General features: G+C 41.1%; 2 protein-coding genes across 5 annotated transcripts; one reads left to right on the forward strand and one right to left on the reverse strand.

The window, feature by feature from the left end:
- The first annotated feature begins 999 nt into the window (after positions 1 to 999).
- Positions 1,000 to 4,593, forward strand: pjvk (pejvakin). 3 transcript variants are annotated; one of them, XM_046858486.1, is made up of 6 exons: positions 1,000 to 1,210; positions 2,088 to 2,283; positions 2,472 to 2,613; positions 2,696 to 2,813; positions 3,279 to 3,422; positions 4,295 to 4,593. In XM_046858486.1, the coding sequence occupies exons 1-6, from the start codon at positions 1,000 to 1,002 to the stop codon at positions 4,591 to 4,593; spliced, it is 1,110 nt and encodes a 369-aa protein (XP_046714442.1). The 3 variants fall into 3 exon arrangements, with proteins under 3 accessions (XP_046714442.1, XP_046714450.1, XP_046714460.1); XM_046858494.1 differs by having other exon boundaries at positions 3,279 to 3,329; positions 4,253 to 4,593; XM_046858504.1 differs by lacking the exon at positions 3,279 to 3,422.
- Positions 4,594 to 6,980: 2,387 nt separating this feature from the next.
- senp2 (SUMO specific peptidase 2) lies at positions 6,981 to 15,311 on the reverse strand. 2 transcript variants are annotated; one of them, XR_006926993.1, is made up of 18 exons: positions 14,954 to 15,311; positions 12,994 to 13,049; positions 12,804 to 12,916; positions 12,621 to 12,705; positions 11,707 to 11,794; positions 11,434 to 11,581; positions 11,133 to 11,239; positions 10,982 to 11,040; positions 10,842 to 10,899; positions 10,690 to 10,747; positions 10,450 to 10,605; positions 10,079 to 10,210; positions 9,627 to 9,833; positions 9,439 to 9,518; positions 9,190 to 9,274; positions 9,002 to 9,097; positions 8,397 to 8,638; positions 6,981 to 7,178 (listed from the first exon to the last, which is right to left on the reverse strand). XR_006926993.1 is itself a non-coding variant. In XM_046858103.1 (17 exons), the coding sequence occupies exons 1-17, from the start codon at positions 15,115 to 15,117 to the stop codon at positions 8,570 to 8,572; spliced, it is 1,761 nt and encodes a 586-aa protein (XP_046714059.1). In that variant the 5' UTR covers positions 15,118 to 15,311; the 3' UTR covers positions 7,474 to 8,569. The 2 variants fall into 2 exon arrangements, 1 of the variants encoding a protein (XP_046714059.1); XM_046858103.1 differs by lacking the exon at positions 6,981 to 7,178 and having other exon boundaries at positions 7,474 to 8,638.
- Between the last annotated feature and the right edge of the window lie 422 nt (positions 15,312 to 15,733).

Raw genomic sequence — 15,733 nt, forward strand, 5'->3', positions numbered from 1 at the left:
AGTCCATCACACACAACACTCCTGCCAAACTTATAAATAGATTAAAATTAGACTGGAATAGTTGTAGACCAACCAGGATGTTGACGTCCGGGAACATTGACAGGTGAAGGCAAAAACGGTGCTGCTGGAATGCAAAGTCTTCAGAGTATGTAGACTTTTGAGACACTCCATGTTGTGCAGTTTTCTTAAAATAGTCAAGAGCAGAATTCATACAGTCAAACTGATAATGCGTCTTCTCGGTTTTCACAGTTGGCCTGTTTGATACATCCAATGTGGAATCTTTCAGACATACACTCATTTGTAGACACCTGATCAACAAAAAGTGCACTTTTTTTGGAAACTCGTCTGGGAAGACGTTTCACTAGATTTTGGATTGTGCTTGTGGAGACTGGTGCTGGTTTCTCCACAAGTAAAGTCAGATACTGATGTAGGTGAGATGAGGAGGCCTAAGGTGCAATCAATGATTTTCAGTAGGGTTGAGATCTTCCACCAAATCCAACACATGCAAAGCAGATCTTCATGGAGCTGGCTTGGTGCGCTGGGTTATTGTCATGCTGGAGCAGGTTTGGGTCTCCTAGATCAGGTGAAGGGAAAATTTCATGCTACCGCCTCCAATGACATCCAATTGTGTGCCTCCAATTTCATGGTAACAGTTTGAGGAAGAACTACATATGGCTTGGAAATTTGTATCTCAATACTTTTGGCTAAATAAAGTGTATAAATGTGATCATCTTTTGTATTGAAGAACGTTTAATGTAGTTATGTGGTAGGTAAAATGCTCGAATGTGAACTGAAGCTGACGAGGTGACAGGACAGGCGTATCAGCTTTCTTTAGCTTGTTCATTATTAATCGCTTGGACCCCAACGCCACAGCACATTTTCTTTCTCTTTCTTCACTCCTCTTCTCTACAGTCAGCCTTCTGGAAGCAAACATGCTACTCATATTGATAGCATCTAACTCTGTAGTTGTATAGGAACTAATGTTGAGGAGCTTTTGCGATGTTCGCAGCAGCCACTAAGAACTTTGTGAAGCAGGTCGGAGACACAGGGAGGCTGATTCCCGTCCCGAGCCTCAGCGAGGCCGACCGATATCAACCCCTCAGCCTGGTGACCAAGAAGAGAAGGAGACACTTCTGGAAGAAGAACAAATACAGCTCAACGCCATTCTCGCTCAAGGACATACTTGTGGGTGAAAAGGAGATCACTGCAGGTCAGAGTTTTTTGTGTTCTGATTATAATATAATATGCATAATATGCAAATTACTCCGTGGTGATACATGCAAATTTTAATAACAAGACTAGATTCATTCATTTAATAACAGGGCTGGAACAAAGCAGGAATCAGAACCAAAATTAAAGTAAAAAATGGGAAAAAAATTTGGAACAGAACATGAACAAAAAAACCCAACAAAACAAAAACATGTTGCCGAACCAAAGCTAAATTTTTTTTCAAATTTTTTTTTTTTTCCAGCTTCGCATTTTTACATACAAGAAAACAAAAACATAGCAGCAAAATAATAATAGTTTTTTTTTCTTTTTTATGGAAACACAAAAACTATACCGCAAAACATTTTTGTTTTCTAATGTTACATAGTTCTTTAATATTTGAACATTTAAAGTTGGTGTCCAATCTATAATCATCTCATATTACTCAGATGTTGAGCACATTTTTGAGTTTCTCAGGAGCTCCTGGTTCCAAAACTTCTATTGACTGTATAAGACTGTAGAAAGAACATTACTCACACACACTCCGGTGCTCATGATATTTCGAATGAGGACGGGTTCCCCTTTTGAGTTTGGTCATCAGGAATCAATTTAACATCAATTTTAATCTATAAGTGAACTTTATTTTATAATTCTTACATTCTGTAAAGCTGCTTTGAGACAATGTGAGATGTGGAAAATGCTATAGAATTGAAATGAATTGAGCAAAACCAAATATTAAAGCAAAACTCATTCGGAGACATCCTTTTGGTTTTTGGGTCATGACAAAAGTGCATCATTACAACATCATACGAGATGCAAAAGCTCTGAAGCGTGAACTTATTATGAGGGCTGTGTAACCCGAGCAGTTTCTCTCTATTCAGGAGTGTCCTCTTACCAGCTTCTCAACTATGAAGACAAGTCAGACGTGTCTCTAAACGGTCGTCTGGGGAACCATCTGATTCACGAGGTGGGCGTCAACATCAGCGGTTCGGACTCCGTGGCGGTCAAAGCGTCCTTCGGGGTTGTGACCAAACATGAAGTGGAGGTTCCGACCTTATTACGGGAGCTGAACTCGAGGTAGAGGAGAAAAGAATGACTTTTACAATGTTTTCGATATCTTTTTTTCATTCATTCAGATAAATATATATAAACAGCCAAAAATCAATACTGCATTGAATGTTTTTGAAGAAGAGGTGTGCAAACTTTGGAACTTCTTTGAACATCTGTTCATTCACAATGGTATTGTGTAATGTCTCTCCGTCTAGGAAAGTTGACCTGGATCACTGTCTGATCCGTCAGTCTAAAGACAGCAGACGAACCGTACTATGTGTCGTCATGGAAAGCATTCGCACCACGAGACAGTGTTCTCTCACCGTCCATGCTGGCATGCACAGGGCTACCATGCGGGTAAACGTGCACAAAATCGGAACCATGCGTGTATGAACATACTGTATGCTTCCATATAAACCCACACACAATTCCCTTATAGTTTCAGATAGATGACATCCATAATCCCAAGGGCCGTGACAAAGCCATTGTAATTCCTGCCCACACCACCATAGCCTTTAGCATATTTGACCTTTATGTGCGATTGGATGGACGTCTCGGTAAGCTGATAGACTTTTATCCATTTATATTGAGTGGTTCTCAAAGTGTGGGGGGGCGCCGCTCTAGTGGGGAATAAAGACATGACAGGTGGGGTGCAATAAATGGCAGGATTTATATAATTTTTTTGTGTTCTTCATTAATTAAAACAACATCACTTTGGGTGCTGAACAAAATTTTTATTTTCTTTCAAATGATTTACATTTTTAAACTAAATATTTCATTAAATTTTTTTGGGGGGTGATGAAAGATTTGAAAATCCACCACCTCTAAAGTGGGGAATGGCAGAAAAAAGTTTGAGAACCACTGATTCATACGAACATTTAAAGTTTGTAAAGTTATGTTATAGTAGCTATAAACAGTCGTTCCCTCACCAGCATGTGTATATCGCATGCGCTCTGAGGCTTGACGTGCACTAAAAGGGCAATTCATATGCATTATTTAGAACATTTTCTATCTTCAAATAGATATCTGTGTAGCGCCGGGGTCCGTCGGAGGCTTCGAGAGAGAGCAGATGCGCGAGCAGCTCGGAGGATTCGTCGGCAGGTTTTCAGTCGGCCGGTTGCGAAGGTTCCTCTCAGGAATCATTTATGGGAACCCTTTCAGAGCAGGTAACCTGATAAGTGTCCTTTTGAAAACTCATGATAGACGATATGATCCTGCTCATGGCATGGAGGCATGTCATACAGTGTTGCCTTGAAAATGTATTCACCCCCTTTTGAACTAATTACTAAATGGAACTGAAATGAACTCTAAGTGCGCTTATATTGTATGTAAGAAATCTACAGCAAACAGCTCATAATATAGAAAAGGAGGCAAAATCAATATCTTTGTTATTGCATTCAAAACATTTCACATGAAACCAATAATATTAATTCTGGTGCATTCAGTCATCATCAAAACTCCCATAATTTACTGAATTATATCGACCCGTGTGCAAAATAAATTACCACATGACCCTAGTATCATAAAGCAGCAAGACGAATTTCCAGAAAAGTGTCCTAAACCTATTGCAAACTCGAATACGAGGACGTGCTGAATGTTCCTATATGGGCTGGGAACCATCACGACCGAGATAGTCACTGATGGAGGTACGGCCATCTTTGAAACGTTTATACCATTCATATGTCTTTCTTTGGCTATTCATACTGTGCTTGAAGTCTTCTGTAGATATCTGCAGGATTTATGCCTTCATTCACTAAAAAGAAACTTCTGTTCCCACAATCTGTTCCATGCACACACTAACACTGTTAGTCGTCTTGATTAACGTCTTGTTTATCAGTGATAGGACACGCTTGCTATACTTACTACTGCGTGCAGTCCCAGTTTAACTTAAAGAATTATATCTTGGCTCCATACAGGAAAACACTCAACATAACATGTCTCACTATGTAGATGATCTTCTCAATGAGCAGCTTCTACCAAAAGTGTGATGCAACAGCAACGTTTTTTTTCCATGGTTTATTTTTCCTTGCTGTTGCAGACGACAGAACATTCGAGGAGCTCACGCACTCTGACCTGTACATGGACGATGTGGCGGATTACTACGAAAGGGCAGCCAGCATGACTGACCTGTCCACGTCGTACCTGCGCGAGGACAAGCACACTCGAGTCAACCTACTCAACCACAACATCCCCAAAGGCCTGTGTGCTCTCTGCAGCAAGTCCCACCAGCGCAGAGAGACCGTCTACGGCTGCCTCGAGTGCTCCTCCGGTGGCCAGAAGTATGTGCGCCTTCACGCCGTGCCATGCTTCGACCTGTGGCACAAAAGCTTAAGATGAAAACTCTGCCTGATGAGTGTGTGTTCTGGGATTAGTATTAGAACAGCACCAGGATGCTGGGACTTGAAAATTATGTGTGTCTTCAGTTAAATTCGATTCAAGTCATATAACACTTAAAAAAAGCAAAAAAAAAAAACGACAACATCCTTGAAACCTGGTGAGGAATCAGACTCAGAATGCAACCCGTCGTCTTCTGGTGAATGTCGGATAGTGGGATTATACAAGATGGTATCAAAAGGTTTCGAGACTAGTTGTGTAACATGCCAACAGATGGCAGCACAAGGCTGCACGCACAGTCACAGGGAGCACCGACCTTCATCGTTCGGTGTACATTGGAAACCGTGCAACTGGTGCTAATCTGTCAAAGTGAGTTACCACGTCTGCCATTTCATCATGGACAGCAAGATGGATTCTCATTGCCGTTTTTGACATTCGCAGCATTTTGCATCAATAATTCATCTCCAGGAGCCAGACTCGTCAATAGCGAGTTCTACTGCCAGGCGTTTGAGAGAGGACATTCGGCGAAAGCAACCGGATCTGTGGATCGCTAGCCTCAAAACATTTTGATACCACCGCATCATTTATTAGGACAGAACAATCTTTCTGATTACAGTAGCATTTCAGATCTTTAAAGTGTTGGACCACGTACAGCAGAACCTTTTGTAATGGAAAAGGGTCGTCACAGAGGTTCAGATTTACATCAAGTTCATCACAAGATGTCAGGCCTGTTAAACACCTCATATAACTGCCATTGGCGGCTACATTGTTCTTTATCTTCCTCTTCCAGAATGAAGCTAAGTCTTAATTAGTACTTATTAGAATAATGGTGCTCATCATATTGTTTACACACCAGTCCAGATCTTTCTCAGGTATCATATGCCGGACAGTAAGATCCTCTTACACTTTCATGATCACCAGCTGCTGGTGTCTCCATCTCAAACACACAAAGGTGTGTGAATAATTAAGAGATGGTGATCAATTAATTAGTGGATCATGTGAGAGCCAGGCAGGAAGTGGGTGGGGTTTTTATTCAGGTGAGAAGTCGGTCATGCTTTTGTTTCCACTCCGAAATAAGGTTCAGGTTTAGCAGTGAAAGCCTAAAGAGAAGAAAAGTTCCTCAGGTGAGCATCAGAGACCAAACACCTATATCAGGTAGAACTGTCTTGATCCTGCTTGATGTCTGTGTGGGTCCAAACACTGTAATCGAATGTGGTATAATTATAGAGACAAAGCGCTCCAGGACGTCCTGTTCTGAACTCCATTGTTCATTATTTTCCTACAACAGCATCGCAGTAAGCTTGCTATCCCTAGAGCACACTTTAATAGTGTGACCTTCAGAAAGGTCTTTCAGAATATCATATATTATAAAAAAAAATCTTATGAATCTGTTGCTACATCTATAACAGAAAAAAATATTTTAATTGTTCTGGAAATTGGAAAAGATGTGACTATGTGTACGTACTGCTCATTTTAATATCACGCTAAGCTAGTTTTAACGTGACTTTTGGAGTGTCGTTGTGTGCGAGATCAACGTGGTGTAGAGTTAAGCCTGAAATTCGTGTTTACTGCTCATTCAGGGGAGTTTGTTGTGTATTGTGTCAATATCTTATGTAGCTGTAACGATTTTTTAATACTAATAAACACCGAGTTGGATTGTGACTGTGATCCACATGGGCTAGCAAGATCGTCAGATACTTGACAGCTCCCTCTGGTGGCCAAATCCTGTTAGTACAATTCAAAGCTTGCACGCAAAGAATTTCTGATTTTAATATTGTAATATATATTTATATAAACACACACACACACACACACACTTATAGTATCGTATTGTGAGTGCAATTAAAAACCTAGTATAAACTATAGATTTAAGAAATGCACATTATATTCTTGTGGTATAAACTGGGTGAACTACAAAATAAAAAAAATATTTTCATTAATGTTATATAATTAACAAGTGCAAGGAAATTGAGGAGGATTCACACTGCAAATACATTGATTCAGATCTCAATGCCTGCAAGAAATTGTGTGAAGTTATGAACAAAAAGAAAAAAAAAACAAATCATCCATGAGGATGTAGAGTGACATGTATTGGACTATATTGACGTCTTGGATGTCAAGCCTCTGCTGGCTTGTAACAGCTTTTTTTTCTAAGTTCTTCATCTGAAGCGTGAATAAAAAGGACAATCACCCCGATTATTTTCAACGGAAACAAGGATCAGCAAATTTGTCAGCACTGGAACAAAACAAGACACGTGACACTGCAGGTGTTTTGCATGTTATCGACAAGAAGAGAGTCATGTAACAAAGAAATGGAAGCAAATAAAAATCTATAAGGGTGCGCAAACTTTTGCAGCACGATCTGGAAGAAAAAAGGAACAGACAACGTGTTTCCCTCCAGCACTTTATTCTTTATAAAAATAATTACCAACATTCTGCATGAACCAAACAAAAAAAAAAAAAGAAAAACAGAGCATATACAGTAGGCCTTGAAATCCGACAGTTATAAACTGTACACACACACACACACACACACACACACACACACACACACACACACACACACACACACACACACACACACACACCTCAATCCTACACGCCACGCAAACAGGTCAGATAACACTAATAATCTTGTCTTACACAAATAAAAGTGTCAGGTCATAAATAAAGTTAGAAAAGAAAGGAGCTGAAAAATACAGATTAAAGCGTTTCTCGTGAGAAGGACAGGGAATGTTGAGGGGGAGTGAAATCTGAAACAACCAGGCATTAAACTGGTTCATTCTTTCTTCTGATGTAAGCCTGGTAAGGGACGTGGCACATACACACGCATCCTGGAAACACTGTCAGGAATACACTTCAATACCTACAGGACATTCATAGTTGCCAATCCACCTATTTATTTTAGAAGGTGAGAGAAAAAAAATAAATCCTTTTTTTAATATATAATGAATAATACAAATAGGAGTCCGGATATAAATAATGCTACGTGTTGCTCCTTTTAAAGGGCTTTTCTCTGACTCTGACCTTTAAAAAGAACTCATTCTGTCTTTCATCACACTTCCAGTTTGTATGAAAAAAAAAAATACTTTCTTTACAAATACAGCACAAAATATATATATTAAAAAAAAAAACCATCTGGTTTTGTAGTCACACACTCGTCGTATTGTACATACCTCAGTCATTTCAACCAAACACACACACCTCCAGTAGCACACAAGTAGTGTATTTCATTCAAAAAAAATAATTCTTCAACTCTTGTAGATTCAGTGTGGGGAAAAACAAACAAAAAAAAAAAAAAACACCTGGACAAAAATCCATCTTCAAGGCACTCTGGACGTCACCGTGCGCAATAAATACTGCTTTTACTGCGACCTGCAGCTCGGGTACCATAAATCTGCACATACATTCACTTCCGGCGTTGCTTGTGATTGCTATTAAACTGAAGTGAATTAAGACTCGCGTAGGAATTAATTATTTTCTTCCTTTTTTTTGCTGGTCTGAAAAAAAAAATACTACAATAAGTTCAGCCCATTTTGGCAGGAAAAAGATTATTGATGGCCTTGCTGAAGAAAAAGAGAACGTCCTGAACTTCTTTATATTAGTGTACATTCAAATACGCCTTTAATCCCAAGTCTTGAACCAAACTTCTTGAACACACGCGCAGACACACACATACACCCCTAGAGGGCGATAAGACAACCGTAGGAATGACACATGCTTCATTAACAAAGCAGTTACAATTAAAAAACCCTTCACGTGTTGATTATATGGCTCGTCTGCTTCAAACTTTCAACAATCTGAACACACACACACCCCTCTAATTTCAACACCTCCATTCTGGCCAGATGCGATGGTTGTGAAGGTAGAACAGAAGCAGACAAGCAGACGTCTGTAGAGTAATGTGGAGGATGAAAGTTGTGTGGTCCGGTGCTTTGGTCAAGTTCTGTCCGTTTTAATTGTTTGTTTTTTTGCCTTCCTACTGCTGCAGCAGCTTCTGATTCAGAATCTCCCACATCATAGTTTTACGGAAATACGCCATGTGACACTGCGTATGAAGACAAACAGAACATGTATACTGGATTTTGAGAAATGTGATATTTAGACCATTTCCTGTTTTATTTGTACTGTAATATTTCGATGCAGCCTTAATAAATAGTATATATATTAATTACATGTATTAGTTTTTATAGTAAATATACATCGTTCATAGATTTTAACAATAAATTGTAAATTTGTACGACATCCCAGTTTATGGCGAAGGGGAAGTGGGAGCTTAGTGGTTAAGGCATCAGGCTTAATGCCTTAATGCAAGGTCATGAGTTCAAATCCCAGCCACATCAAGCTGCAACTCCTGGGCCCCTGAGCCAGACCCTTAACCCTATCGCTAAGTTATAAATGTGCGTGTTACCTGTCTGAAGGTAAAAGGGCGTCCACGTGCGATGTAGTCAGCATACTTGCACACAAACACACCACAGTCGCTTCCGTTCTTCTGCTGAGGAACCTCCTGTGAATTTTTCAAAAGTTTATAAAAATCATTGTATAATAAATAAAAAAAATTAAATAAAGTCCAAAATAAAAATGCTGCTTAAAACTTACAGTGGCTCGTAAGCTGGTCACGGTCCACTTCAAGATTTCCAGATCTTTGCCTTTCTTGACCTCGTACTCCTCCTTCATGTACATCCTACACACACACACACACACACACACACACACACACACACACACACACACACACACACACACACACACACACACACACACACACACACACACACACACACACACAGTCAAGCAATCAGAAAATCATCTAAAATATACCCATTTCCTCAAAGCCTGGCCACTCACAGAATCAGGTTACAGATGTCATCATGCCTCTGACCCATGGAGTCATATGACCTCACTGACTTCACTCTCAAGTCGACAACCTGGAAAAAAGGCCCGGGATGAAATTACAATAAAAAAATAAATAAATGGCTCGTCCTCTATAGACAAGCAATTAAGCAACTTTAAAATAATTAAAAACAAAAGCTCACAGCAAGAGACCAGTGGACCCCCAGGTGCAGCGGGATGAGGATGATGTCATAGAGAAAGAGGTCAACGGCTTTGGTCCAGCGACGCACTGCGGCGTGACCACCCCCATGCAGCTTGGGGAAGAAGAAGGTGCTGAAGCAGTACACCTGCCTTCCACCTGCATCCTGCTCTGCTCGAGCCATCACCAAATTAAGGTAGAAATTGATCACCTGATAGACGAACAGAAAGTCTTACAGGGTTCCTACAAATTTTTCATTTAAACATGCGTTATGTTCTGATCTCTGATGCAAGTCAAAATCCGATGTTCTCCATGTGTTTAGTTTTCCGTATGAAAATGTGTATTTTTCTCTCCGTTTTGACCTTCAGTCCACACTGAGGCACGTTTGCAGTCGAGGAAAACGTAGCTGTTTTGAAAGAAAACCGGCTTGAAAGTAGTAACGCTGAAGAACTTTACCTCGTCGTTGAGCCAGCTTCCCTCCTGCAGGGTTGCCAGATCTCTCTGTGTGATGCGCAGTTTAAAAGCGCTGCTCAAGACCAGGTCCGGATCTCTCTGTGCCAGAGCAACACTCACCTCCTGTTGCATTTCCTGCGACACAATCACATACACACACACACACACACACACACACTAATCAAGCTCCAAATAGTTTACAGAAATACAGAATTAAATAAAATGATATATTCTTCATTCAATTACTATAAAAGTGCTATCAAAACACTGCTGTAATTAGAATGACAGTAATGCCTGCTGGATTAGCGGATTATATTATTATTATTATTACAACACGTCTTACGTGCGTTGTTTTATAAAAAGCGAGGCTCTACCTTGGTCACTCTGGGAAACTCTTCCTCCGGGTGCCTCCCTGCGTCAAAAACAAGTTCGGAGCGGGTCCGCAGCGCCGGCTGGCACACTGCAGCGGTTTCTCTGTCTTTTAGGTTCAACCGGGTTTCTACCTCGACAGACAGATCCACGTCTACTGGCTGGACAAATGGACAGATACAAGAAGACATCAAGCCTAAGCACTACTCATGGACGCGGTTATATTATGGGATTGAAGTGTGTACCCGGTTTTTATTAGAAGGTTGATCTGGTTTCTTCCTTCCAACATCGCTGACTGGTGCACTGAAAGGGACAAAAGAAAAAAAAAAAAAACATTAAAATGGAGGAGTAGCGTTTAAAAAAAAAAAAAAAAAAAAAATACAGGTGAAACAATTACCTGTCCTTAGTATGATTTATTAAAGCGGAATTCCTCCACAATGGTGCATGAGGGTTCACTGTAAATACATAGAGGACACAAAATAAGTAAAAGCGATGACCTAATGTGTGAGGAAGCATTGAAGGTTCCACCAAACTCACATTTGATTGGCGTAGGTTTGCTGATCTCGGGCGTAGTGCGGCCGTGAGGAAAAGTTGTGCTAAAAGCAGAAATAGTGCCGTTAATGAAGTTCTCCCTTTTCTGAGCACTTGTGATGCTTCAGGTGTGTGCGAGTGAAAATTTTAATTGTACATTGGAGGTTTCACGCGTCCAAACGGCAGCGGTTGGTTCTTCGAGTACTTCTCGGACACCATCTCCACCAGCTTCCTGTAGTGCTCTCGGTCACTTTCTTTCAAGGCCTAAGATGCGGAAGGATACCGTATTAATTAAATAAATACGATAATATTTAACAGTGCCTTTAACTACACTATATGGACAAAAGTATTGGGACACCTGATGTCCCATGAAGGGGAACTGAAGGGGTTCACGGACCCCTTCAAGCCCATGGGTTTAAAAAGGGCGATTTCCGTCTGCCTCGTATCGTGTACCCTACCTCCTCCACGGCGAGGCAGGGTTTGTGGGCGCGTCCGGGTGCGTCCATCTCGGGGAGGACAGGGCGTGAGGGCAGAAGTTGCAGTGACCTTCTGTTTGGACGCTCTCTGTGCCTGTCCTGATTTCCCATATATAACGCTGATCCGCTTCTACAGAGAAAGAAAATACGTATGTACTCTTTCAAAATAAATATACAAGCGTGTCAGATCACCTTAACTGATACTTATACCTACTTTAAAATCAGTATTGGTTTATTAATCAAATATAAACTCACTCAGGTTTCCTTATCAGGGGTTGGGCACCTATGCAGAAGTTTGGCATGCTCCTCTCTTTACCACTCAGCCCCATTTCACTCTGTTTCTCTGATGAGACACACAGAATTATTATGCAACGTCCTGCTTAAGACCTTTAACTGAAAGAAGAAAAAAAATTATTGCATGGTTTATTTCAAAATTAAATGCTGAGTGTTTTTGGTTTAAACTTGCAGTGGGATTTAACCCTCTGTACTTTACTCTTAGTTGTAAGATTGTACATTATAAATTGCAACGTGCTACAACGATTCCTCTGCCAGTCTAAGCCGGATTTTCCATTAATATGAGTAAAATTAGACACAACTTCAACCTTCTAAGCACAACCACGTAGCCCCCTCTAAACGTTTTACAATTATACGAGGTGGAATCTAAAAGTCTCGAGACTAGTTTTGTAGCATGCCAACAAATGGATTGCAGCGCAAGAATGCACGCACAGTCACAGGGAGCGCCGAACTTCGTACCATCAGTGTGCCAAAAGACATCGCCCTTCGTCATTTGGCTCCTGCGGACTTCCCCCTCTTCCCGAAGATGACGATCCCGGCAAAAAGGCCGCAGTTTTGACACCACTGCAGAGATCCGGAGCAATTGGCTGAAGGCGCTTTCGAAAAGAAAACTTCCAGGACACGTTCCGGAAGTGGCGGGAACGCTGGGAGCGCTGTATTGCTGAGAAAGGGGACTATTTAGGATGTGACTGAGTTTAAATGTAGATAAAGTACTTCCTTGTAAACAGAGCTCGTCTCGAAAGTTTTTGATACCACCTCGTATTTCACAAAAAAAAATAATAATAATAAATTTTAGGTCGTGGGAAGTTTCCTTTAGCAGCAATTGATAAGGAAAGGGTTCCGTTTAAACCTGAAAGCATGTACGCTGTGCTTACCCATTTTAACATCCCCTTCAATCGTCCACCGGTTTAGGCCGTGGCTGTGAATTTCATCAATTCCCACTAGAGCGACATGTCCAATCTGAGTACAAAAAAATCCTATTAAAAGGACTTCGCACTTTGGCAGAACTCTGACAATAAACGAAAGCTCACAGACAAAACAATCAGGCAACAACAAACCTGAGGTTCTCTACACCCTCGATCGCTTTCATAACGATGCGGCTTGTGCTGTCGCAAACGGAGCAGGCCTGCGATCCCGGCGAAAGTCTTCTTGACCACTCGGGCGATCACATCTGCAACGGACCGATAACGAGTCAGTAAACACGCTAATCGTACAGCAGGATAGGTTACATAAAGTATATTTAATCACCTCGTCTTGGTCTTTTTATTTCCAGGTGATCCGATACGCCATCCGGAGAGTGAACACTGCATAAGAAGGGACAAAAACACAGGAATGCCGGAGACATGTCAACATCGGAGACGACATTAAAAGACATCACTTCAGATGATTTTTTTTTTTTTTTTTTGTGGACCATTACCAAAGGATCCACGGCCCCAGTACCGATTAGAGACCCCTGTGTGAATACATATTTTAAAGAGGAGAGGCACAGGGTGGCGTATAAGAGTGGAGGAATATGCACACAGGTGAACTATGTTTTATATGTAGGATGGTTTTGGAGGTGAAGAAGAAGAGGAGGAGAGTGAGAACTGAAAGAAGATAAAGATGGTGGAAACTGAAGGAGGAAGACTATAGTGTGAGATTCAGGGAAAAGGTCAGACAGGACCTTGGTGGTGGTGAAGAGGTGAAGGATGATTGGGCAACTACTGCAGAAGTGATAAGGGAGACAGTTAGAAAGGTACTTGGTGCGACATCTGGAAATTGGAAGGAAGAAAAAGAGACATGGTGGTGGAATGAGGAAGTGCAGGAGGGCATAAGGAGAAAGAGGTTGGAGAAACAGAATTGGGATCGACAGAGAGATAAGAAAAGTAGGCAGGAGTACAAGGAGATGCAGCAGCAGGTGAAGAGGGAAGTGGCGAAAGCCAAGGAAAAGGCATATAAGGAGCTGTAGGAGAAGTTGGACACTAAGGAAGGAGAAAAGGATTTGTAGCGATTGGCCAGGCAGAGGGACCAAGCTGGGATGGATGTGCTGCAAGTTAAAGCAATAAAGGATGGAGATGAAAATGTGTTGACTAGTGAGGAGAGTGTGTTGAGAAGATTTAGAGAGTATTTTGAGCAGCTGATGAACGAGGAAAATTAGCGAGAGAGAAGGTTGGATGGTGTGAAGATGGTGAAGCAGGAAGTGGATAGGATTAGTAAGGAGGAAGTGAGAGCAGCTATTAGGAAGATGGAGAGTGGAAAGTCGGGAGGACCAGATGACATACCGGTAGAAGCATGGAGATGTTTAGGAGAGACGGAAGTGGAGTTTTTTACCAAAATGATCTAGAAGGTGAGAGGATGCCTGAGGAATGGAGGAGTGTGCTGGTACCGATCTTTAAGAATAAGGGAGATGTGCAGACCTGCAGTAACTACAGGGGAATAAATTTGATCAGTCACACCATGAAGTTATGGGAAAGAGTAGTGGAAGCCAGGCTGAGAGAAGAGGTAACCATCTGTGAGTAGCAGTATGGTTTCATGCTGAAGAAGAGCACCACAGATGCATTATTTGCTTTGAAAATGTTGATGAAGAAGTATAGAGAAGGACAGAAGGACTTCTGCAATGTGTGTTTGTGGATCTAGAGAAAGCGTACGACAGGGTGGAGAGTGAGAAGCAGCCCAAAGACGACAAAACACACTATAAATATAATTTATATAGTAAAAAACGTCTTCATTGAAAAACATCTATCAAGCTGAATTCTTCAGTTGTACTTATTTATAAAGATGTGCATCTGATCTATTTGTGGTTTAAAATGTAAACAAATGCTAGCATGTCAATATCATGTGCTAGTCATGTTTGCTAGGCTAGCTGTTTTAAATTAGCCATGGTTTTCTCATTAAAGAAGATAAATGTGCTCGTTAATACCTGCCGACCTCTTTAAAAGAATAAAATCCGAGCTGGTTTGTTGCTAGCGGTTAGCATACATGCAAATATATATATATATGAATAAACTGACTAGCCTGTGTTTGCTAGCTAGATGAATGGATTTCAAACGTCTGGCGTAGACGCATAAAGCGCATGCGTGAAGACCGAGTAGTGCTAAGTAGGGCACTAGGGGACGAGGAGGGGTTTTGGGACACGACCATCCTCTATGTAGGTATGAAGGCATTAACTGGTGTTAATTAGAGAGAAGTGAAATAAGTACGAAGAAAAATAGCGTGAAATATTGGTCACCTTTGATAGTGCCGCTTGGCAGGTGGTTTTGGTGGTGGTGGTGGTGTTGGTGGTGAATCAGGCGGCGAGCTCCAGTTCGTAGGCCAGCTTTGCGAATTGCCTCTAGAAACCACGGAAAACGGAACGAACAGCGACGACAGCCCGTCAACTATCCATTCATACATCACAAACCACCACGAAGACTCACTCCCCCGCCTGTTTGTTAATGCCAGGGTCTTTAACAACACGCTTCGAACCTCAGCACGACATCAAACTGCGACACCGCCGCCGAGAACTCCTACACTAGCTACTCCTCCAACTGGGAGCCGACTCCCTAAAGATTCGATTCTTTGATTCATTTTACAACCTCGACTCCTAAATAAATACAATCGAACGTCTTTTATAGCACGAATTACCACGCGTTTACTCGTTATTTTACACTTTACTATTCGATTTATATTTTATTTCCCAACTCCGTGGTTTGCAAATTTTAGTATTAAATTATAAACAAAAAAAATAACTCCCCCATTTGGATCAGATTCATTAAGATTCCTGAGTCAGTGTCTTGGAATCGAACAGCCGCCACGCGCATCAGATTACGACCAGCCAGTTAGCCGCTGCTTAGGGTTGCCAGGTCTTTCAAATCAACGTCTATTTTATTCGAAAAATAAAATAAAAATAAGTTTTTTAAACTCCATCATTACTATAAGTGCTCAAAGTGTTGCAAATCAGTGCATTTTATCTGTATCTATATATTTAAGCAAAATTACTAAAACTGGTTCAAGTGTCATGTTAACGCAT

This window comes from Silurus meridionalis, chromosome 1, assembly GCF_014805685.1.
Source record: "Silurus meridionalis isolate SWU-2019-XX chromosome 1, ASM1480568v1, whole genome shotgun sequence".
Classification (NCBI taxonomy): domain Eukaryota; kingdom Metazoa; phylum Chordata; class Actinopteri; order Siluriformes; family Siluridae; genus Silurus; species Silurus meridionalis.